Here is a 26,950-nt window from a genome sequence, read left to right as displayed (position 1 = left end):
GTGCTAATAGAACAGTTCATAATTATATTCAAATGTAAGTTAAACGTGCTTTTCCTGGAATATTCATTACTAACGAATTTCTGAGACTTAAATAAAGGATTTTGTTCTTGCAATGTTGTCTTTGTTACGTGTATATTCCATACGTTTTGTTTGATATCAAAACTACCTATTTTCTGATTTCATTTTTTTTTGGACATATGGAAACGTTTGCTTGTATTTGTCTCATAAAAGAATTTGACCATAAACCGACTCCCACACGGTGTTGAGTGCTCAGGGGTCACAGGCCACTGGCTTCATTGGGCAGGTAGTTCCATTATGTGAATGGGTAAATAACTATTACAAAATGAGGGGACACATTGCATTGTACAATAGGGACACACATTGTTTTTATTGTGCAGAACATACTCTTTTATTGACTTACTTATTGCATGAAACTTTAAAACCAAAATGCATTTTGTATTCTAACAATTGGAGTACAAACAATAATAACAGGTGAATGAAATGCATAAACACCACAAACACCTGGGGAGGAAGCATTCATAAATTGCAATACATATAGTTGATAAATGACTCCGCATGAAACTATAAAACCAAAATGAAATTTGCGTTCTGGCAATTGGAGTACAAGATAGCAGGTGGATACAAACACCTGGGAAGCTAGGAAACATCCATAAATTTGAATAATTTAGTTGATAAACGACTCCTCATTTGGACGTTTGTTGGAAGCAGTGGATTCTTAAAGGTGAAATTCAAAGAAAATCACAAATATGTCAACTAATGTATCACTAGAAACTGGTAAGCTAACAGATGGCCATCGTACAAGATTGAGGTCAGCTACATATCGGGTGATTTATACGAATATAAATACAACCACCTCCATAGCAGCTGGGATATACGAGAGATTCGCCAGAAAAATAACGATGTTTTAATGACGTCACGACAGGGATCGACCAATACTGCCCAAGCAGACGACATCCCATAAAGAATGAACATAATTGCAAAGCTATTATTTGTCAAATTATAATGAGTTTAGTGTATATAAATGTACTGGCACGTCAAACCGATCAAAAGGGGACATGACCCGATTCTGATAACTAAAATCTTTTGCTTGTAAATACACAGGATAGGGGTTAATTAACAATCAAAGAAACCAGACTTTCAAATTGAAAAGCCCCCGGATTGATATTAAGGACGGCATTTGTTCCCTCTTAAAACGCCGAACATACCGCGGTGTCTGCAGCTGAATATACAATGGCGTCTTATTTTGTTTACAAGCGACATATTCCTTTATTTTTGTTTCGCTGCATTTGTCATCAAAATAAAACCATGCGCGGGGTTTAGAGTGAAGCAATAGATTATACATTTAGCCTGACGGTAGTGAAGTAAGAGAAAGAACTCAAGAGAAGATGAAAACACAGGCATTGAAAATGTGTGAGATGTCATGGGACATCGTCTGCTTGTGTAAATCATGTCCCTGCTGTGATCTCACACATCTCAGCAGCGTTCGGAGAGCTATTCAGGTGCTATGCCGGGGCTGTATTTAAGCGTTTTGTAATTTATAATAATCATTACTTCGAATGTTTCCAAGCATTGAATTTTGATAACTTTGTCGAATCAAGTTTCAACTTTGCAATAATGAAAATAAAGCTAGATTTAAAATCAATGAATATCTACTTTAACAACACGAACCCATTTAACAGAATGTCGGAACGTAAATTAAATTTGGCGCGGTTGGAAAATGCATCTTTCTACCTTGCGAATTTAATGGTACGATCCGGTAAATTGAAACAGTAAAATGGCTCTTATTTTAAATTTACTCATTAAATAAAACCCAAAACTTCAGTGATATCAAAAAAAAAAAAAGTTATATCTTACTAATAATTAAAAAAAATATGTATAAACATTGTGAAAGTTTCGAATTTTACGATAAAAGACACCGATTTAGCGAAGATGACGTCATTAGTGCGCTTGCATCAGGGAATTCAAGGTCAAAAGGTCAATTCAGACGCTGATAAGTTATTGGTCGAGCCTTTTTGTTTCCTTTATTCCGACAAAATTATACAATCAATCAAAACAAGTTTAATACCAGAAGAAAGCTAACGATTAGTATTTTCATTAACCGCTTGCCCCAAAGTCGCTTGACCACATTGAAACGAGTGAGAGCTTGCGAGAGCGGCCGAAGTGTGATTGAAACTCGCTGTTTGCTCTCCTCCAACGCAAAAAGAGACGATATTGTGCTTGATAAATGTATTTTTTCCGACAAAAGTACAGAACATTTGCATATGGTCTTTTTATATTATACTTTATGAAATGTTACCCGAGTGACTGCCGGGCGCCCCAATGCTGGAAAGAAACGCACATTTTAGACAACTTCACTTTTTCATTGAAAAATCCTTATTTGTTCTATGCACGCAAGTCAGATTGAGCGGATGATACAACGTTTCCATATGGGGTGGGGATAGGGGTAGAAAGTAAGTTTTACTGTAACAAAATAAGTTTAGCTCTCAATAAACCAGTCCTTAAATGGCTTAAAATTGGATGTATTATTCTACAACATTAATGGCGACCCTGAAACTTGATAAATGCCTGCCCAATAAAACATTAACTTTGTTATCCAACTGCACACTCACTATTTAGATTTTATAGCAGGTGCAACATGTAATATCTAGGCTCTCGGTGAAGAAGTTATGCCTGCATCTCAAAACACTAATCAAGAGCTTCATTGAGATGAAACACTAATATCATAATTGTTTGACAATGGATAATGTTGAGACAAGGAGTGCTTTAAAGAGTAAAGAGCTCTTTACGTTGCATGTTTAAATATGTATATTAAGCTGTGAAACATTGAATAAAACACAATTCAACGACATTGATATGTAAAAGATAAGTTTTACCTTTATTTTCAGATAAAATCCTCTGAATATCTGACTAAATATTTGATGATATATCATATCTTCAACGAGAACACGCAATCTTATAATTTGTGTCTACAAACATATATATCTTTATTCCGAATAGTAGCCATAACAACATGAACAAGAAGTGAATGCTTAAACTCAGGTCCATGAAACAGTGAAGTAAGCAACACACGTATGTCATTGGCAGAGCCGTCATCACTGCATGCCAAGTCTGTTACAGACATCGTCGGTCATGACGCTCACTTTCTGTCTATTATCTGCTATTCTTAAAAAGCTGGTACTGCTGATTTCATTTTTGTTTGCCCATTTGTTCAGGGTTTGCAAATATGTATGGCTTTGCCTTCCCTTGCTTCTCTTTCCAGCAATCTTCCCGTTAATATTGTTTTTATCTAGATTATCTTTTGAGTATAATGTGACCAAGACGGTGCAGCAGATAGTACATGAAGACATTTTATAAAATAGATAACATATTTTGTAAACTCTCATCGGTTATAAACTAGTAGATTCTATGCATGCATTTTTAGACATTATTAGCCAATTTAAGGACAAAAATAGAAGAAACTTTTTAAAGATAACAGCAATTCTAACTGTACCATTTCTGCGTTATGATTGGTAATATTTATATCTCACCACTCATTGATTTACTAGGGCATTATTCCTTTTCCCATAGCCTTAATTGTAACAGAAAAAAATGATAACAAGAATCAAAATTTTGATTTCAGTATCCATTCAAGTTGACATCATCAATAATATGTACCTCAGCGACCTCTAATCTGATTTGCGCAATTTGACAGAAAACTATTTTGACAATATGATGTTAAACATGCACATAATATACAGAATTTTATGTACATAATATCAGTCTCTATCTCCATGACTTTTTCTAAATCCTCTTGCTTAAACAATCTTTTCCACAACCCCATCTTATGTCAATTCTAATATTTGTTAATGTTCTTTTCTTTGTATATGACATTTTTGTGTAATTCTTGTTTATTTCACTTCTCATATGATTCATTAATTTTTCATTTATTTCCCATATGGCCAAAAATACTTGGCCACGCTGCATAGAATACGTACAATATGATTTCTATAAACTTTCATTTTCATTATAAAATCCATTGTACATATATACAAATAATACTTTGATTTTAGTTTTCTGAATGGGATCTATTCTGTGAATGAATTTATAACATCAATGTCTTTCCACATAATGATAATGTGGAGATTTGTGGACATGTAGATTCACATTCCTGTAACATCTCAACTAGAAATCATCACATCTATGTTTAAATCTTTCTACAACATCTCCCAAACCCTCAACAACTCAACATACTTCATTTATAAGATCCCTCAGTCTAATTTGATTTAGTTATGGCAGCAATACAAGTAGGATTAATGGAACATGTTTGCTACGTGGATTAATCACCTTTCTTGTAATATTATGTTGGCTCATATAGAATTGCCTAAAAACTTTGTAACTGAGTTATTTCATTAACATTGGTAATTGATGAACCATGTATCATGCTTAATACGATCATTGCTACTCTTATTTAGAATGACGCCGTGGGAAGAGGGAACTACATAGAGTAACAGGAATTTTTAGAAGATAGGAGCAGCAAATGAGTCAAGGTGCATTCATAGTACCATACCGGCTACTCTTGTATAGAGTACAAGAATTAAAGCATATGCATGATAACTTTTAAAACACATAAAACCACTATCGTAATGCAGCACAGCTGACATGTACAAGCATTCTCTTGCAGCATGAGTTAATTCAAAAAGTAATTTCAAGATGTAACAAATTTGTACTTCAATTGCACATAGTCTTCTACATGGCATCATGACATACAGTTTAGAGATGTTAAAGACTTTCAAAGATTTTTTTTGGGGTCTGCTTAAAGTTTCTTCTCTTATCACATCTATGAACACTCAGGTCTACCAAATCACTTATATAACATCATTGAAATTTTGTCAATGTTTAGATTCCAGGGCAATGGCATATAGCTACAGGGTGCATGGGGCACATGCATCCCCCGACCCACATTCACTAGTGGTAAATGAAAAGAAAGAAAAGGCCAGAAAAAAAGGGAAAAGGGAAAAGAGGATAAAAAAAGAAAAGAAGATTCCTCAAATAATGGACCCTCCTTATAACTAGCCTTGTAAATTCACAATTAATTTCTGAGTGAGAATGCTCCCCCCCCCCCCCCCCCCTCTCGATAGATTAACTCACACTATGCCACAGTGCCAGGGATGTCATTAAATCCAAAGCTAGCCTCTGTCACTGGTACTTTTTGGAAGATGAACGGAAGTGAACCCCAACTCTTGTTAGTCTTGGTCTTGCTTGCTTTGCTTCTGAGTCTTAATGACTTGATGGAGAATGCAAGTAGCATCCGGTTATTGCACTTTAAAATGCTACCAAGCTTGGTGTCACATCGCTCATCCGCACATCTGTAAGACAAAAATGTGAAAACTTTAGAGATAAGATGAAATTACCAGTACCTTAACTACATAATGGAAATAAGAAATATTAAACAAATAGGGAAACCGAAGATACATCTATAATGGAACATGATTTCGGAACATGATTTACATGGAATACCGATCCCAAGTATTAATCAGAGCCTGAGAAACACCCCCAAATCCCTGCTACGTATATAGAGTCCACCCTGGGCAAACTGCTAGGTATTTCCTCCCAAAGACAGTTATCATTTCAAGTCATCACAGTACCGTTTCCCAGTATTGGTGAACAAGATGTTTGATGCCGTAAGCAGGGTACCCAGGGTCTGGGAAGAACCTGATGGCCCCCATGGTATTATTATTATTATTATTATTTATTCGGCATTTCAAAATACAAGAACAATACAGAGTAATATGCAAATTACAGCAATTACAGGAACATATATATATATACATGATAAAGAAAGGACCTGAATCAGAGATGATGGGGCTGCCTGGGTTTAGAAAAGGTTAACTAAATTACCATGACCCACAGGTCTTCCTTCCCACACCCCTTCAACTCCATCCAGGTCAGGATAAGAAAATCCAAAGAAAACATATTATATAAATTAACAGTGTATAACTGGAAACTGGCAACACACTTGGTGTAATAAATGTAACATGAATGTCTCAAGCAATATAACATTCAAACTGATCATTTAAACATGTATAATAATTCAAATATATGATTGAATTATAAACAGATTGACAAAACTTACCAATAATTATTATCTAATTTGTCTGCCATCGACTGTACTTAGTAATTCAATTAATTCGTAAAAAGAGTCGGATTTCATTATTAATTAATTAAAAAACAACTATTAGACAATGATTCTTAAATAGTTGTGGAGACAAATACATAGTGAGACTATAATAATTGAGATCAAGAATATCCTTATATTTATACAAAATAAAAATTATGAGTTAAATTAATTACATGTTCAGAGTATGACATAGACCAGAATCGAATGACCAAATGAAAAAGAAAGTAAAGAAAGTAATGCCAGATGACATCAAGAATGTCAAGATCAAGAATATCCTTGCAATTATACAAATAAAATTATGAGTTGCATTAATAACATAGAGTAAGGACAAGGGCAAGAACCGAATGACCTAATGAAAGTGAAAGTAATGTCAGATGGGTATACTAAACAAAATCATGTCAGCTGTTAGGTGGTATAGAAAAGATTGTAATGAAATTTAAAGAACAGAGAAAATTTCCTGACGAAGAAGAGTGAGAAGCTTTGAAATATTTCCAGAAACAATTTCGTCTTTGACATGTGAGGGAAGACTCTCCCAAATAATGGGAAATCTGTGAACTGCAGTTTGGTGAAGACGTTCGGTTCTTGCCCTGAGGTGTTGGAATAAAATGGTATGTTCACTCTGGCGTGGTCTTATGGCTACATTCTCATTCCCTGCTTCACAACACACGATACCGTAGAGAGTTTTAATTACGAAGGAAATCAAGAGATATTTCCTTCTTGATTCCAGGGTAAACCATGCAAGGTTTTGGAGACGTTGTGGATAAGGCATTTCTTGACGTCTTTGTTTCAAAATCAGTCGTGTTGCCCTCCTCTGAACTCGTTCCAAGGCTTCCACATGTTTTCTTGTGTAAACATACCAGGATGGAACTCCATATTCCAAGATAGGCAACACGAGTGATTTGTACAAACATAACAATGCCTGCTGGGACACGCCCCTACCCAACCTTGAAATGAGACCAAGCATTCTGTCTGCCTTCTTAATTACATTATTAACTTGATCATCCCATGTCAGGCTGGAATTGAGGGTAATTCCAAGGTACTTGATTGAATTCACTTGTTCAATTGTGTTATCATCAATGGTGTACTTTGTCTTTTCGACATTTCTCTTACGAGGGGCAATTCTGAGAACTTTGGTTTTCGTAGCATTAAGTTGCATTTTGTTAATGCTGCACCAGTTTATGACATGAGTAATGTCTGCTTGGAGCATTTGCATATCAGTCTCATTTCTAATTATGTGGTACAGAAGCGTGTCGTCAGCAAAAAGCATACATTTCGATTGGACTACATGGGTGATATCATTAACGAACAAATTGAATAGCCGTGGTCCTAATACACTTCCCTGAGGTATTCCCGAGGTCACTATTGACCAATCAGACCGTGATCCTCGGAACTGGACAGTTTGTTCCCTCCCACAAACAAAAGAACTAACCCATTCCCAAACATTAATTGAATGTTATATTTCTTAGCTAATTTATTGAGGAGAAGATCATGGGGCATGCGATCAAAGGCTTTGCTAAAATCCAAGAAAATAGCATCAATTAGAGGGGTGGGTGTTACATCAAGGGACGAAAACCAGTCATGTGTGATGTTGAGTACTTGTGTAACACATGATCGTTTAGGTGTGAATCCGTTTAGGTGTGAAATACAGAGATCGATTCTCACAATGCTACAGCAAAAGCACAAACCTGATTTCTTTCTTGGCATGTTCAACGGATGACCAGTGTCCTGGATCTTGACCTACTCCTGAAGCCACAATCCTGATCTTGCTGAAGATCTGACGATGGATGACCACATGATGACCACCAGGTACAATCCTGATATCCGCTGAATGGCAAACTAGAGCATCACAATGCTTGCAATGATAACTGTGGTTGCACTCATCAAATGGTTTGGGTCGCTGTTGGTTGAAGATCTGTACATTGCGATGTTGCTGGTATTCAGCAGTCTGTGAAAAATAGATCAAAAGTTATTGCAGTGTTTGTCAAGGTTATTATACAAAATGTAATCTTAATGATGTGCATTCACAGGTGATGATATACTGCATGTACCACTTCATTATAGTAGACCCAGATTCCAATTCTTATTGGTTTTAAATGTGTTGATTACCAACAAGTTGTACATAAATTATCAAAAACTTGTACTTTTGTGTTTCACCTTTGATTATACAGTGAAATGAATCATAAAGAAACGATATCCGAAAAAAAAAATTAGGAGGAAGCTACCTACATCAAATAAGTTCCACTCAATAGATACATTAATGAGAAATAGAGTATTCTTGATATACACTAGCATCAGAGAGGGTTTGTCCTACACAAAATACTTACTGAATAAATTTAAGCAGGTAATTACATATAGTATATTATTGCTGATATTTTTGTGTTTCAAATACCTGTACATCCCTGTCAGTGCGTTTTTGTAATGAGAAATTTGATCAGAATTTCACAATCAAAATTATAATTGCTTTCACTAGCTTACCCCAAGTATCATCTGCTCAATAGAAAGTGATGAAACTGCATCAGTAGCTTGCTGCATGATCTGTTCCTGTTCTTTACTAAGTTTATCTTTCCCATCCAGTCCTCTGTAATCATGAACTACCAGATCAAAACGACCTCCTGGTTTACGCGTTCGACCTTCAAAAGTAAGATTTAAAATGCAATATGAATACAGGCATGGATCCATTGAGCACAATTATAGCAGTACAGTAATAATAACATAATACTAATTTATTCTCTTAAAGAAGAAGTCTATTGTTGCATCAATTTTGCCTTACTGAACAGAGAACGATGAGAGAAACAGGTTTGAGGAAAATTTGATAAAGGATAACAAAATTATGAAATTTAGAAAATGTTGATCAATTAAACATTAATTTAGGAACTCGCAAGTAACAACAAGAAATATACCTCTGGCTTGAATACGTGCAACAGCATCAGTGATGTAGTTGTACCTGTAGACAAAGTTGCATGCTGGGATATCAATGCCTTGTTGAATGACCGAGGTTGCTATGAGCAGCTTGTGCACACCATTACGAAAGTTGTCTAGGACATCTGTCTGATGACGTAAGTTCATGCCTTTTAACAAAAAGATATGAAATTACATTTTATACTGTTCTGAAAATAAACTTTCCAAATATTTCCATCTAAGGTTCAAACTGCGCAGTATATCGATCAGTCATTCAAGCACATTATAATTGTGAGTATTTGTCTTCCTTTAATAGCAGAAAGTTAGTTTTATACATCTGTAGTCAATTCCTTTTCAAGCAGAATGAACATTGAATTAAAAATTTGTTTGCAAGTTTTTGCTAAATATAAAGAAAGAATAGATTTACAGTTGATTTGTAGGATAGGCCCTGTGAATACAGTCCTTGAGTTAATGATGATTAAATATATATGAACCACTACGATTTAGAACATGTTCAATAAATCTTCTTATTCCTCCACTGGGCGTTGAAGATAAACAGCACCGAACGGCCCGGTGTGAAGGTATTACAAAACAAGAATGTAAGCTTTGTACATTACTTTCAGTATGGGCTTATCATGGCAACCAGAAGCACACGTTGTATGGATTTGAAGAATAAAGTGGAGAGCAACTAGTAATGGAATGAGATCCAGACTGATTAAGACAATTTAAGGCTTTGGGAGAAGGGTGAGGTTTGTAAAGGCCTGTGTGCTGATATTGTCAAGGGCAACTGGTATTTCTACATCTTTATTTTATTGGGTAGCAGTCATTACAAAGATGGACCGTAATTTATGCAGGAAACAGCATGCAGGAGACATTAGAGATCGCAGGATAGTAGCTGTGACTCACTGTAAATGGCACACACAACCTTTGATGAGGCAGGTAAGTATATACACACCTGGGTTTCTACAGCCAACTAACACCTCTGGATGAAGATCTTTGAGGGAATCTGTCTCCATGACCCATTTCTGGAGAGCCCATGTAGATGCGATGGTCTGAGTGAAGAGGATAGCCCGGAATGGACCATTATTCTCCTGGGTCCGACATGTCACTATGTCTCTTTCTATAAGGTTCTGAAGCTCATCAAGTGCTGGGTTATTTGGTGATTTAGGACTCATTGAAATTCTCTCCAGTTCTTGTTGCTTTTCTGTTTTGAGTAAAGAATATAGCAGAGTGAAGTTTTTATATTATAGTAGCCCGGTGATATGGAGTAGCTAGGTCAGCATTTTTCAACCTTTTTGAAATCATGGCACCCTCTAAAAAAAAAAAGGTTTAGTGTCACAAATCCTTACACAAAATTGATTTTGCATCGTATGGCACTTGTTAAGTGCCATATATGAGCATAGGTATGGGCACATTTGTTTCTAAATTTTGTAATGAAGAACAGAAAATAAACTTATACCTCGATCTCTACTGCAATCTGGAATTTGCAGTAGCTTTCTTCTTTTACTTTCATAAAATTTTCTCACTCCCTTTATGTCAAAATAATTATCGGAAAGATATTGGCTTGAATGAATTTACTGGTACGCGGTAGGTGTATAACTCAACACATTGAATTTATGAAATCAATTAATGAAAAGATAACACTTCATCTACTATCAAATTCAAGAACTCATGGCTTGTTGAATGATAGCTCTCAGACATTCTATTAGAACAAAATGTAAGCTTACCTTGGAATGTCCGAATGAGTATTTTCTCTGTGTTCGTGGTGACAGCTTTACTGCTCTTTTCTTTGATGAACTCTTGGAGACATTGTAAAGCATCCTTGGTCCGAGCTGTTTCATGGATGGCTAGAGCACTACTGTATTCCTAAAAAAGGTTTAAGAATGGCCTTCAATTTTTTCTCAGAAAATAATAATAGTAATATTAAAGGTACTATGTCCCTTTTGCAGCCAACCTCAAATTCTGTAGAACTTTGCAGGAATTATGAATATGTCATGTATGTCCTATCTGTGAAATTTAAACGTGAGCAGTGTCCTCATATTTAAACTATGCAAGGAAACCCGTTTACTTGCTATACTTCACTGTCAGACACTATTGAGTGACTGACTGGCCTTTTTTCTTCTTTGGTACATGAAAAGAGTTGTAAAGGGTACATGAGCATTTGTCTACATCAATAACCCACTTCTTGTGATGGCCAAGATTAATCTGATTGAATCTTTGCGCAGCATAAAACGTATGACCATTCGGTACAATTGTCTGAAAATCAAAACTATTACTTTTGGGCTCTATAGCCCTAAAGTCGATTTGACAACTTATAGTCATTATTTTCCCACTTGAAGACATTTTCAAGCCCCACCTTTTTAGGGAAGTTCTAAATTAGTATTATCTTTGAACTGCAGTTGGAATTTAACTTTTTCATTTTTTTTTGGCCTGCAAATGGGACATAGTACCTTTAACATTGATGTAGCGCTAAATACAGATGTTTCTAAGAGCTGTACTATGATAACCTCAGCATCAGCCAAACTAATAATTACATAATAGAGTCATTCACAATCCAACATATGCGACAGCTATAGATGCACTACAAGATCAAAATAAATGACATCATAACATCAATCATTTCTGATCTTTCAGTTAACATTTCTTGTGTTCTGTTCTTTCATATGTATGATTTTTAAGATAACTTAGAGTTCTATTTCATCTGCTTCATATGTTTCAGGGGGGTAATATATAGAGGTCATTATAATTACATTGAAACTATTAGCAATATTATAATGTAGACTGAAAATTATATGTCTTGCAAAACTTAAGTTTGGAAGCCAATTGACATCATTTTTTTGCAAATATATACAGTCAGAGCTGATTATTTCACAGATATTACAGACTGAAGGAGGTTTTCCATCAGTCTGGAATAATAATGAATAAATAAATGATAAATAAAAACTTTACTTAGGAAGCGCTTACCATCTAAGTCTCTAAGCGCTATAAAACACGAAAGAAAAATGATGTTGGCGGTGGGATATAAACCAGGAAGCATGTGAAGGTGCATAGTGTTATGACATGTGGACAAGTGTTCTGACTGTATATTTCACAGATGTTATAGACTGAAGGAGGTTTTCCATCAGTCCGAAAGATTAATGATGTCAGCGGTGGGATATATAAACCAGGATGCATGCATGTAGAGGTGCATGGTGTAATGACATGTGGACAAGTGTTCTGACTGTATATTTCAAAGATATTATAGACTAAAGGAGGTTTTCAATCAGTCTGGAAGATTAATGATGTCAGCAGTGGGATATAAACCAGGATGCATGTAGAGGTGCATGATGTTATGTGTGGACAAGTGTTCTGACTGTATATTTCACAGATATTACAGACTAAAGGAGGTTTTCCATCAGTCCGGAAGATTATTGATGTCAGCGGTGGGATATAAACCAGGATGCATGTAGAGGTGCGTGGTGTTATGACATGTGGACAAGTGTTCTGACTGTATATTTCACAGATGTTACAGACTGAAGGAGGTTTTCCATCAGTCCGGAAGATTATTGATATCAGTGGTGGGATATAAACCAGGATGCATGTAGAGGTGCATGGTGTTATGACATGTGGACTAATGTTCTCACTGTATATTTCACAGATGTTACAGACTAAAGGAGGTTTTCCATCAATCCGAAAGATTAATGATGTCAGCGCGGATAAAAACCAGGATTCATGTAGAGGTGCATGGTGTTATGACATATGTGGACAAGTGTTCTGACTGTATATTTCACAGATATTACACACTAAAGGAGATTACACACTAAAGGAAATTTTTCATCAGTCCGGGAGATTAATGATGTCAGCGGTGGGATATAAACCAGCATGCATGTGAAGGTGCATGGTGTTATGATATTTGGACAAGTGTTTTGACTGTGGATGAAAATTAAGGTTCAAGATTCAAGCCCCAGCCGTGGCATTACTGTCCTTTGATAAAATAGTAACCTAAATTTTCCAGTCTCAAACTTATTGAGATCAATAGGAGCCATGCAAAGTAATATTTGTAGAAACTTGGAGCTTTGAATGAAGTGACTACCTTTAGATACTGTGCACATGTCATTAAACCAAGCTGTAAATCCTTAGATTGAGTATTCTCTGCTATCTCCTTCTTCAACTTGCACAGAACATGGCTGAAGTTCTCTCTGGAATGGTTACTGCTTCGTAGACTGGAAAGCTTCTCAACCGTAGTGTTGAGAACAGCGCTTCCTGTAATAAAATGATTCAAACAAAGATAACATAATTGACCTCTCTACCTAAGTAGAGAACAACTCTTCGCAGAGTCATCTAAAAGCATGTTCATTGTGCCAACAGTTAGCCAGAGTTTTCATTTACTTCACAATTCAATTTATATAAAAATGATGTTAAAAATACGTGGAAGATGATTAATAATGTCCTGAAAAGTAAAAACTAAGACAATACACATTGAGAGTGTTATTGACCATTCTACTTGCATATTTACCATTCTACTTGAACTAAAACATCATAAATATGTGAACACAGTGCATCCACTAAAACAAATCAGACACTTTACAGACCATTCATCACTATCAAGTGAATTTGAGGAGTATCTTCTTGGACCTACCTGTGCTTGAGTTGATATACTTGAAGACCTGATACATGAGATCCTGTATTTCTTCTGCAAATAAATCCTCGGTTCTGCTTGTCACTACATGCAATCCTGATAATGAAATGGGTCTTTAGATTATGATCGTTAAGAAAAAATAACCTAAGATTATATATACTAATTATGTATATCATACAAGTACCATAGACTCCAAAATAAATGAGATGTATATGAAGCTCCACTACCACGTTGACATTTAAACCGGTATTATTTCCAAAGCTCACGTTCGCTTTAAATCTGCAATTGAAATATACGAAATTGAACATGGAGAAAATTTATGATATATTGTGCATATCTCATGTTTCTTTTATGTGTATCCATGTATCATACAATCAGCTAATAATAATAATAATAATAATAATGTAACTTATATCGCGCCAAATCCACTCTGTGGATTGCTCAAGGCGCGTGTAAACAGGAAAAACTAATGAGGAAAGCCTTCTACTGAAACTTGGTTCCTTTTGGTGATCAGTAAAGCATCAATTGGCATCAGCTGGTGATTTCTTTTCTTCTGTTATTGCTCTTTTTGTCTGTGTGTGCGTGTGTATGTTCTTAGTTATTGTTATACTCCTTTATGTTCCTGGAAATGAAAGAAGACAAAATAAACATTAAAATAAAGTATTCTATGAAAGATTTTAATTTTGACAAAACAAAGAGGGATAAGGTCATTCTTACCTTCTTCAGGCTTGTTGACAACCTTTTCCAAGCTCTCTTTATGTTTCTTAACGGTAGATAGCTTCACTACATCCATGTTAGCACACATCTTGAGCATGTATTGAATGGCATTCTTGTCAGAACGTGCGTTACCTACTCCTAGAGATGCTGTCATGCCAAGAATCTAATACAGAATAATAAAATCAATACAATAATCATAAGCATAACCAAATATTAAGAAATACATAACATTTAATCAACACAATACCACCATTTTCTGCCATTGAAGCAACCATGTGATACTTCATTTAAACTCAGGATGGTAATTCACAGAGTTTGAACAAAAATCACTTTCTTCAATGTACATTATTGTGAATATTTTAAGAAATATGAAGTAAATGAGGGCAATTCAAAAAGTCCATTTTCAAATACATCACTGATATTACATATTGTTTAAAGTGCTAAACAAACCAAAGATGTAAGTTTTTAACCTGATATTTAAATTTTCTTTGACTTATCTGCTGCCGGATTAACCTACCTGAGGAAGTGGTTTCTTATTCTTCAGTTTTTGCTCCATGTACTTTGCCATTATAGCATTGTATTGACTATCTTTCTGAAATGACAAAAAATTACAACAATCCTGCAGTGATAAACTGTATATAAAAACATTATTTAAAAGGGTGAAATATTGTTCATAAACAATTAGATTTCCTATTATTTGGAAAACAGCAGTTAGGATAACAATAACCAAGAGAAATGTGACTTGAGTTGATCTTTTTTCTTCTCCAAATAGCAAATGAAATGCTAATGTATGGGGCATGCAGCTCCCTTAATTTTCTGGTTTCTCTTCCCTTTTAAATGAATATTGTAACATGGACTTTATTCCAGTACATGCCAAATGGAATGATATAGACACAAGTTATGATCTATTAATCAAATATACCATGCACTATGATTCATTACTTCTATGGCACTAAACTTCTGGGAATCTGGACCACTCCAAGTATTTGTGAGAGTTTCTACCACGTGGCAATTTTCTAATTTTATACCTTTGTCTCGTGGCACTCATCAAAGACGATGATTCCAATTTGGTTGAATGACACCTGTCCCTTGGTCAAGGCATCTACAAGTATCTGTGCTGTTAGAACCACTACATCGTTCTTCCTCAAGACTTGATCCATAGGAAGGCGTGTTATTTGAGGCTGGCCATGATCACCACATATATAGGCCACATCGTTGATGTATTTCTTGAACACTGTACTCTGCTGGTGGACAAGAGGTACCTGTTACAAAATGATGCATTTTAAATTATTAGTATGACAGTAATTATATATATATCCATTTCTGTACATTTAACTGTAGCTTAATCATATGCTGAATTTAATACTATCCCATCTGTATACTTAATATTGTTGGATCTCGATCAAAGATTTTTGGATTTGTCCAAATTATAAATTCATATTACAATTATTACTATTACTATTACCATTTAGTATAACTTCTACGGTCTTTACACATTATTTGGTATTCATGCAGACAAGGATTAAAAATTACAGGGGGGATTGTTGATCCCTAAACACCCTCCCCCCCACCCCCCCCCCCCCCCCCCCCCCCACCACTCCTGAGAGAACCTGGAGAGGGATGGTAGTATTCAAAAGATCATATTCCCAGGGGGGAATGTGGAAAACAAATTAATTCTGCTTCTCCTCCCCCTCTCCCCACCCCAAAACTGTGTCTTTATGTAAATTTTGATAGACAGAGGTGCAACAAAAAATGGGACAAGAAAAATGGGAAAAGAAAAATAGAAAATCCCTTTTTTTCTCACTTTTTTCATACACAATAGTAATGTCTTTGTCAATAAGTAGGTTCTGATGCATATGGAGGAGGAATGACACCTCATTGATCTGATTACCTGGTTTACAACAAAGATGACCTTTTTCCCTGGTGATTTCCTGAGGACCTCCTGAGCTACAGCCACAGCAACATATGTCTTCCCTGAACCAGTAGGAGCTACTACACATGTATTATGGCCCTGAAGAGCAGGCTCGGCCAGTTCTACTTGGTAGTCTTCAAGTCTCAAGGTTTCCAGATGACCAATAGATGGACGGATATCTGGAAATGCCCAAAAATATTCATCACACAATTAACTGATTATGTACATGTATGTCTTTTAGCTAAAGCATCTCTCTCTTTCTGAACCTATAACATGCAAAGCTAAAGATGTCACATGCATTAACTAATATTTTTCTTCATACATTTTGTGAAATAAACAAAAATTCACTTTTACTGTTATTAATAATAAATGAATAAATTCTGTGAACAAGAATAAATCTATGTATAACTATTTTATTTCAAAGCATGTGATGTTTCATGAGCACTCATTAAAGAATATCTAATTATCAAGGTTTAATTGTTAACTTATTTTTATCCATGATTGGACATGTTTTGGTTCCTTTTTACAAGAATCAAGCTTTCTGTTGGTGACTTTATGATCTTAAAATGACATCAAGACCTATAACATTTACCTGTTAGTCTGTCAGCACCGGGTGCTCCTATCCTTGGTTGCATGGCAGCTCCTGTTTTATTGACCCATCCTGCAACACCTACATCTACACTAGGATCTTAAAGATAAGATTGGAGATCTTTAATGATGACATTGACTGTAAAGTCCTGTTATAAATTCATCAAACTTACAGTAGTACCAATTTGTAGCTACATTTAAAAGCGCAAACGATCCATAAATATAAATGTAATTCACATCATCATAATTCCTAAAAATGTGATCGATTATAATGATTTGGAATTGTAAGATGATGATGTAAACAAACTGATGATGATGGTGATGGTGATGATGATGATGATGATGATAATACAACAAATGGAATAATATTAATGATAATAACAAAGATAATAATAAAAACAATAATAACACTTTTTATGAATAAAAATAATAATGATAATATGCCATTCTTGTATAGCAAGTATTATGATACAAACCAACAGAAGATATGATGATAAAAATAAATTATCAAAGCTTCATAATCTCCTATCTGAGGAATGATTGATTAACATTAATAATGACATAATTTCCAAACCATTTTGGAAGTGAATAGGAATACAAAACGTCAAATGCACTATACAAGAGTAGAATATTATTTTAATTAAAGTGTTAACATTTAACAAGAAAATATATCTCTGTTATCTAATTACCTGGTGTACGATCAACATTCATTTGATCAAGATAATCTGTTAAACCAGTACTCCTTGGCTCACTGGGCTCTGGATTCAAATAGAATGAAACATGTTGAATAGTATATCCTGGTAAATTTGAAGTTCATAAGAGCACTGAGTGATGATTAGTCCACTAAGCATCTTTCAGGAAACCTGACTTTCATTTGAACAATGGAAGGGATTCCTTGTTTTAAATATTTACATTATTTACTTTATTTATTCCTAAAACCATGAGAAGGCAAGTATTGATGACAACCATAACAGCACAAAGTTGTGTAATAGAATGCAGAATGTTGGCAATATCTAAATGTTTGTCAAGTTAAGATTATGATGGATTTTGGTCTAGTTTTCAACAAAAAAAATCACCAGAGATTCTAACCTTCAACAAAATTCAGTTTTTCATTCAATATTGATAACTACTGATTATTTCATGATAGTTCTGAAGGAACAATCACAATTCACAAATCACAAAGTCAGAACACTAATCCAATTTATTAAAGAAAAAAATATTGATTTTGAAAATTGTGTACATTTTTCTCAGTAAGGAAACTCTGCAATATGTTGAAAATTTCTCAAGAAAGTACATAGAATGTGATTTACTTTCTGACCCCGATCCTGATCCATCGAATTTGCTGTCTTTCTTGACGGGCATGTAGTAATCGGACTGTGACATGGCTGATGAAACCATACTGACTTCATCAGTTAGATCACTCTGGATGTCCATGTTCTTTGTATAGCTTGCTGAACTCTCTGAAGGTGTACAGACTTCTACTGTCCTTAGAAGACTCTTCTTGTCAAAATCATCATCACCTGAACAAATTCAAGAAGGAAGAAAACGACACTCCTTTCAACAGGTCAAGTCTAAATTAAATGGTCAATATGACTTACAAATGTGGTGGCATGGCCCTACAATACAAAAACTTGCAGAAGGAAATGAATTGTAAAACTTAAGATCACTTTAAGAGAAATTTAAAAACAAAACTAATAACAAGTGTTGTCCCTTGAATATCTTTTGATCTGCTTTATTGTAAGCATTTCAGGGTAAGTTTGTTGTTACATTTAATCTATTTATACTAAACGCACCATGTGGTAGAAATGTTGCACATAATAAATGTCTATATTATCATCATGATCATTATGTTTATTATTATTAGATGAAAGAGATAAAAGGAGAAGCACGAAGCTAATACAGACTACAACAGAACCCCCACCTGATTTGCTCCTGAATATACTCCAACTGAATGAGAGAATTTCATAAGAAATTCAAACTGCAGTATACCCCTATGTAATCATCATTTATTTTAACTGCAGCAGTTTTGATACATCATTTCTGAGCAAGGCTTTAGTATCATTCAATTTGCTAATCAATTTTTCTTCAAGATTGCTGATACAGAATTAATTTATTGGATTCATGATCGGTTGAAATTGTATACATGCATTTCCATAAAAGACTTATTATGTTGCAGAACAGACGTTTGTATTAGTTACCTGTAACTAGCACATCAGCAGCCTTGTGATGACCAAGTTCCTTTAAGATGGTATAAAGCTTGGATCTCACATCTGTTCCCGGTCTTTGAACATCCCTCCAATGATGAAGGGACATTACAGTTGCTCTGAATACATCATCCCTACACTCTTTCAGAGATTTATTGATCTCAAGGATAGGAAAGTTCAGCTTCCTTCCAAGCTTGAAGAAATCTTTTTCCAGAGTGAACTCTTCAGCAAGCGAGAGAAGTTCATCATCGGATAGTACGCTTCTTTTTGCCATGGTGTTGAATCTGAAAAAAGCAAACAAAAAATTAAATTTTACTGCTTTCATATGACCTACCACATCAACGAGACATAACAATTTCTAATTTCTCCTCATTTCAATCCTTCAATTCAGCAATTGTAATTGCTGTATAATTGCAATAGTGCATCTACTTCTGAATAGTATGTGTCAAACACGTTGAACATCTACATCGACTCACCCACACTTTTTAAACAAATGGTCCTATATTAACGGGGAATCCCCAAAACACATTGCAATATTGCATTATTTCTGGTATCTGACATAGATGTTAGACATTTCTCTTTTGTCAATGACTTACAGTACTGTTTCTTTAATAAAGAGATCAAGTTAACCTGCTTATTCTTCTTCTTCTTTTTTTTTTCCTCTTCTTCTCATCATCATTATCATCATCAACACTACTACTATCGTATCATTATTATCATTATCATTATTATCATCATTATCATCAGTTTATCATTATTATTATTATCATTATTAATATCATTATTACCAGTAACATCAGTATTATCATTACTATCATTATCATAATTATCATCAGTTTTCTTTCTACTTATTATAATTATTATTATTGTTATCATAAATATGTTTTTTATCATCAGTATTACAATTATTATTATCATTTTTATCGTCATAATTATTTCAGCAAACAGTGCCCCAATTAGAAATGTTGTATCAAAATAAATTCACCTCTAGCTATCATCCTTCTACAATTGGTATCTGGAATCAACAGGGAAATAAGAAATTGCCCCAAAACTGCATAAAATCAAAATAGTGACCATGAACTATTTATGCACACTGCAACACCTATCATTGAAATTGTCCATTTTATTACAAAAGCATGTTTTGGCAATCCTACATGGGAACAAAAACTTGTCATTGTTACATCTGATCTATCAGTGAACTATTCAGTGAAAACTTGGTATTTGATAAATCTACACCTGAACCTCTTATTGATAATGCACCTAAATTATACACAAAGAAACTGGAACAAAATCCATGCAGCAGAGCATAACAATCAAATGCAGTGGTTCTAATACTGGCCATGTGGAATTGCTTGGAACAAATAAAATGAATACCAGTAGTGCAAAAACGGGGAGGGGGGAGAAGAATTGTTTAACTGATAGGCTTAAAGACAAATATGTTCAAGATGAGTTATCAGGATTGTATCCAATTGTAAATACTCCTGACATTAAAAAGGTGGACAAGACTGGAATTTGAACCCTATTCTGTATGTGTATGAGCAATGGTATGATGCCAGTACAATACACAATCATCTTTGCACAATGTTGACCACACATTGTGATTGAAGGCTATGTTGACTTGATATGTGATTAGCCATCATTTTTAAAGATAAATAAATCAAATTGTTTTATTTGGTTAAGTTGTTTAGATTCCATAAAAAAAACTCAATCTAAATATATGAATGTACAAATTAATAAACAGTATGCATAAGGATTAAATAAATCACAGCAGCAACTGGAGAAATGGAGATTTCAGTTGATCGCAGGGGCGGCGGAGCAACTTTCACAGTGGAGGGGCCGGGGGGGGGGGGGGGGGGGACTTTCTTTAAAACATGGGCACCTACGAAAAGAAATCTCAAAGTGAAAATATACCAATTTTTCGACATTGGTATATACACCTACATTGTGATTACATTATCATGGATGATTTCAATATTTGTTTATTTTGTATACATCATACAAGATATTGCTGAAGAGTCATACTTTGCAGTTGGGTGTGATGGTCTGAATATTTATTTGCGAGCGAGTGAAGCAAGTGAGGAAAGAAATTAAGATTTGTGAGGTCGGTGTGGGAATATTACATCTTATAAAGAGGACAACAAATTAATCCTGATGGGGTTATAAACACATTCTCATAACGGATGACTGAAAAGACCTTTGATAAGTAACATAACTATATCATCTATAAATGCAAGTGAGTGTAGGGGTGGAGCTTTAGGGGAAATTTCTCTTAGTCGCTGTAAATTAGGGGCACGTTTAATGATGGGAGGAAAAGGGGACACTTATTCAAATGGATAAGAGGCACTCAACAGGGATGTAAAAAAAGGCAGTTATGAGAATAGTAAATGGGCATTTGTTGACGGAAATGGGGCACCAAACAGATTTTGATAGGGGAATTTATAAGAGGTGAAAAGGGGCACCAATCAGATTTGAGGGGGCTTTTATGAGAAGGAGGAAGTGGCTCTCATTAAAAAGAAAAAGGGCACCTGATAAAATAAATGGGGCACTTATCAGAAGGGGGTGGGACACTTATCAGAGATGAAAAGGGGCAATTATCAGAAGGGAAAGGGGCACTTATGAGAATGAAAAGGGGAGTGTATGAGAAAGGGAAGGAGCTCTTTTATTTCATGGGGGCACTAATTATCAAGAGGAAAAGGGACACTTTTCAAAGTAAAAGGGGCACGTGTCAAAATAGAAGAGACACTTTAGGTGAAATGTTATAGCAGCACAAAGTATAAAATGAGCACTTTTCCTATCAAAGAAGGGGCACTTTTGGTGTACTTGAAAAAGTGCCCCCTCCCGCCGCCACCTAGCTCTGGTTGATTTTCATAAATCCAATAACACAACACCATAAACTATATATCCATGATGTGCAATGCAATTGTTGTGTTCAGAACTATCATTACACCATGGGCGTAAATCTACAATTGATACCTATATTGTTCGGGGGGGGGGGGTGATCTATTCATTCATCCCCCCCCCCCCCTGAACAATAGGTATTACGTAAGGATTTACACCCATGCATTACACTGAAATAGATTGCATGGATTAATTTGTGGGGAAAGCTAGGTGAATTCAAAGCATTATTAATCATGTATCATCTATAAAAAAAAAAAAAATCTAAAATCTAGAATCGCTATCACTATAGTACAAGGATTTTTTACATTACTGTTATTGAATTGAATTGAAATTTATTGTCCCTTTCAGGAAATTCTCTTTTCACTGGTTTTAGTCATTGTATATACATAATACAAGAAGTTTAATACAATAATATCAAATGTTCATCTTCACAAACATAATAACATTCTGAAAATGGAGATTTGATTATCAATACTACGATGGCAAAAACTAATGCACTTCGAGTTGGAGTCGTATGCAATGACTATGGCCTATAATAGTGCCTATAGAAATGGTTCGGATAATTATATCATTCATTCATTGTCCTGTCCACACACAAAGGTTGACGTACGATACGTGCAAGTGACAAGTTTCGGACGGATGTGATACAATTCATAGACCTAAGGCTTTAATTATTTTATAGGTTAAAACTATAGCCTTGATTAATTTGTTCACAACGAATATATTTTTTAAAAATAGCTTACCAATAAGTCCAGTTGTACCGGAAAATCGAGAATGCTTGACGTGAAGTTCTGGCTGGGCTTGGTGGGTTCGAAGCATCCAGAAATAAACATGCACTGCAGCCTGCTGGTATAGTACACAGTGTACGTAGCACAGTCGTTCGTAGCGCGGAGTGGGGAATCCCCACCCTGGAAATCCCCACAGCCTATAGAACTATAGGCAGATCCGTGGATCGAGCAGTACGTCTTTTTGTATGACGTCTTGAGAAATGAAATAGAACAATTAAATTGTGAACTATTGCATTATTTCAGTTCGTTATCAACACGAACGCAAATATATATACAGAGGCGGCCCTCCCGCGGGGAACAGTGCCCCCTCACTTTTCCAGGTACCCCAAAGTGCCCCTTTTTAAAATATAGGACAATTGCCCCGTTTCCTTTTTAAGAACTGCCCTATCCCCTTCTAATAAGTGCCCCATTTCCTTTTGATAAGCACACCCCCCCCCATAATAAATAAGATCCCCTTCAATTTCTCACCAAGTTCCCTTTTCACTTCTGATAAATGCCTCTATTCAAAGACCAATAAGTGACCCTTTTCCATTGTCATAAGTGCCCTTTTTCACCTCTGATATCATATGTGCCCCTTTTCAGGTACGAGAAGTGCCCCCCTCATCTGAGATAATTCCCCCTTGGCTATTCAAATCTGACAGGTACAACTAAGTCCCCTTTTCCTTTGTAATAACTGCCCCCCCCCCCTTCCTTTCTGATAATTGTTCATTTTCTTCTTTGATGAGTGCCCCTGTTCATCTCTGATAAGTGCCCCTTTTATTCTGATAAGTGCCCCTTTTCCTTCTCATAAATGCCCCTTTTTCACCCCCAATAATCTCCACTATCAAAATCTGACAGGGGCCCCTTTTCCATTCTCATAAGTGCTTCTTTTTTTTTTATCTCTGGCGAGTGCCTCTTTTCAGGGGCCAGAAATTCCAATTTTCACCTTTGATGTTTTTGCCCTTTTTCTTTAACGTGTTTCCATTTCGCTTTCATCTTTCATTTTTCTAGAAAATTAATAATATTTTTGAAAATCAATTAATCATAACAAACCATCCAAGATCACTGCAATCACTATAGCATTTCGACCCCCCCCCCCCCCTCTTTCCCCTTCCAAAGGTATGAATGTCGCTCTAAAAGCGCAGACCTTTGGTGTTCCACTTTTCCAGGCGGAATAATATTGATTATTAAAATAAAATAAGATTTTATAAGTTTATCTACGTTACGGAATTCAGCGGGCTAACACTTTGATTAGTTTCAAGTTTTCAAGTTTTATTTCAATTCAAATCCATTAAAAACATATAAGATACAGATTATATGCAGTATACAAAACACACAAAATGGAAACATGTCAACAAATATACCGGAATTATACAAAGTTAATCAGCAATTGAAATGAATTGGGGAAACTGCAACTTAAACCACAAGGTTCTGTCGGCGGCAGTCCCTGTTATTAAAAGATACATAAAAGTTCCAACAATTGGCTATACAAAATATAACAATAACAAAACAGTGTACAAAACATAGTATTAACATGCAAATATTATTATAGATTTAAAAACATGATGAAGTATTTTTTAATTCTAGATTTAAATAGTTAAAGAAAGTAGTATCACGGATATCTCTGGGGAGAGAATTCCATATTTTCGGGCCAGTGTGTCTAAAAGTAAATAAAGAACTTGTTGATGGACATTTTTCAATAAAATAGTTATCAGGATTTCTAGTATTATAATTATGAACAAATTTTCTACATTTCATCATAGTGGTAAGATTAATCGGTAAATTATCAGTTTTATGTTTAAAAACCATGAGTGATATACGATATTGATTCAATTGAAAAATATTTAAAAACTGTGGTTGTTGAAATAATGGTATTGAATGGGCATTGAAATCAGATATAAGACATTAACCTTACTACACGCTTTTCTATATGCAGTAGTTGTAATCTCGTTGGGTATGAGTGCCCCATACAACATTACAATACATTAAATACGGTAAAACCATTGTATTATACAATATAATCAAAATAGTTATGGCAAGATATGACGTAATTTGCTGATTAGTAAATGATATTATATGTTTGCCATTAATAGGCCTAGTATACGTGTTGAAAAGGCAAGGAAGAAAACAATGATTTCAATATTCGATTCCAATGAGTTCTTTAGGGCACTACATTTTATATTACTTAAAGTCTGAGTGCAAATGTTTAACTCTGACACTTTTACTTTTGACAATATTTTAACCCTTGCATTTTTACCCCTGGCTTTTTTTACCTCACATCAAATGTTCTGGGTGAAAATAATAATTGTGTTTTTGGTCGGACTCCTAGCCAATACTCGTTATCAAAGGTACTATGTCCCATTTGCAGGCCCAAAAAATGAAAAAGTTAAATTCCAACTGCATTTGAAAGATAATACTTATTTAGAACTTCCCTAAAAAGGTGGGGCTTGAAAATGTCTTCAAGTGGGAAAATAATGACTATTAGTTGTCAAATCGACTTTAGGGTTATAGAGCCCAAAAGTAATAGTCTTGATTTTCAGACAATTGTACCGCTGGTCATACGTTTTATGCTGCGCAAAGATTCAATCAGTTTAATCTTGGCCATTACAAGAAGTGGGTTATTGACGTAGAAATATGCTCATGTACCCTTTACAACTCTTTTCATGTATGTTATTACCAAAGAAGAAAAAAGGCCAGTCAGTCACTGAATAATGTCTGACAGTGAAGTCTAGCAAGTAAACAGATTTCCTTGCATAATTTGAATATGAGGACACTGCTAACGTTTAAATTTCACAGATAGGACATACATGACATATTCATAATTCCTGCAAAGTTCTACAGAATTTGAGGTTGGCTGCAAAAGGAACATAGTACCTTTAACATTCCTAAAAAATATTCTCAGTCTTCTCCAAAAGATACTAATCAAAGGAAGAAATGGCAATAAATGATTGAATCAATGGGCCAAGTGAAATATCTGGATTAAAACGATGCAAGAGGAATCATGAAAGTAGGGGTAAATCATGAAATTAAAAAGCGCAGAGTTGCTTGAACCGAGTCATCACTGACATAATAGTAATAATAATGTTCAATTCCAGACAATGACAATGACCCCCCACATTGGGGTATTGAAGAAGTTAACAATCAGTTTTAATTTTCAATTTAACACTGTAAAATATACAATACAAATCGAATTAATGTTAATCAATACAAAATGACACTATCGACTAGTGAGAAAAATTATAATGATAATAATAACAATATTATTAATAACAGTTATTTATAATAATTAAAAAACAAAACGATAATAAAAATTACAACGATAATTAATGACGAAATTAATGGAATTTTGGGAGTACACAACATGCAGTCCCTCCGACCCCGACGGTGGGGCCGGGGGGGGGGGGGTCGGGGAATGAATGCTTTGAAGATGAACAGAGATTACGAGTAAGACAGTCGGTCGACGACTTTTGCGAATACCTTGGAGCATCATTGTGTTTCATATATACAATTGTTAAGAGTTATACAAGCGAATCTATCTCTTTCAGGTATCCAGTTCGTATATACAACACAGAAGTAATGTGATGATACGCGTGTTTTGGCGGGAAAGTAATGAAAGAGAGAAATAGATTACACTACAAGATCATAAACAGAGAATAATTTAAGGATTGGTATAGGAAGAAAATGATAGACGTGATAAAAACAAAGAAAAACGTAAGAAGGTATTGCATTTTAGAAGGAAGAAACGAGTTAAGTAACACAAGGAAAGGCAGAAAGAGATGGTGATAGAAGATAAAACCAAAGAATAACATAAGAGAAGGGGATATATCAAGGACGAAACGAATATAACATAAGGAATGGTAGGAAGAAAGTGATAGAATTTATAAAAAAATAATAATAATAACATAAGAAAGGTGATAGAAGGAAGAAACAAAGAAAAATTACATGACGCTTTTAGCCCAAATATTTATTTTTTATTTACGCTCGTAGACAAAAAGTTTTAAGTGAAAATTACAGAAATTTCATAAATCTATTCACCAATTACCAGGTACTTTGTAACATTGTCAATAAACAAAATGCTTTTAGTATGGTTCTTTATGCCGGGAATTAATAATATATGTATATATATATATATTCAACAATTTCTGAAAGTATGAATTGAAAAGAAGATCA

At 34.9% G+C, this 26,950-nt stretch overlaps 1 protein-coding gene across 1 annotated transcript; it reads right to left on the bottom strand.

Annotated features, from left to right (window-relative positions):
* Nucleotides 1-5,118: 5,118 nt before the first annotated feature.
* LOC115923425 (probable ATP-dependent RNA helicase DDX58) lies at nt 5,119-22,808 on the bottom strand. The gene is made up of 17 exons (XM_030983927.1): nt 22,757-22,808; nt 19,110-19,399; nt 18,222-18,431; nt 17,601-17,669; nt 16,916-17,011; nt 16,303-16,502; nt 15,440-15,673; nt 14,929-15,003; nt 14,412-14,574; nt 13,695-13,790; nt 13,149-13,318; nt 10,804-10,942; nt 10,032-10,280; nt 9,079-9,246; nt 8,654-8,808; nt 7,864-8,123; nt 5,119-5,366 (listed from the first exon to the last, which is right to left on the bottom strand). Exons 2-17 carry the CDS (start codon nt 19,387-19,389, stop codon nt 5,150-5,152), a joined length of 2,781 nt encoding a protein of 926 aa, XP_030839787.1. The 5' UTR covers nt 19,390-19,399; nt 22,757-22,808; the 3' UTR covers nt 5,119-5,149.
* Nucleotides 22,809-26,950: the final 4,142 nt, after the last annotated feature.

Source organism: Strongylocentrotus purpuratus, unplaced genomic scaffold (genome assembly GCF_000002235.5).
Source record: "Strongylocentrotus purpuratus isolate Spur 01 unplaced genomic scaffold, Spur_5.0 spur5_scaffold_14, whole genome shotgun sequence".
NCBI lineage: Eukaryota > Metazoa > Echinodermata > Echinoidea > Camarodonta > Strongylocentrotidae > Strongylocentrotus > Strongylocentrotus purpuratus.
The sequence above is the reverse complement of the archived record's forward strand: the minus strand, read 5'-3'. Positions and strand labels throughout refer to the sequence as shown.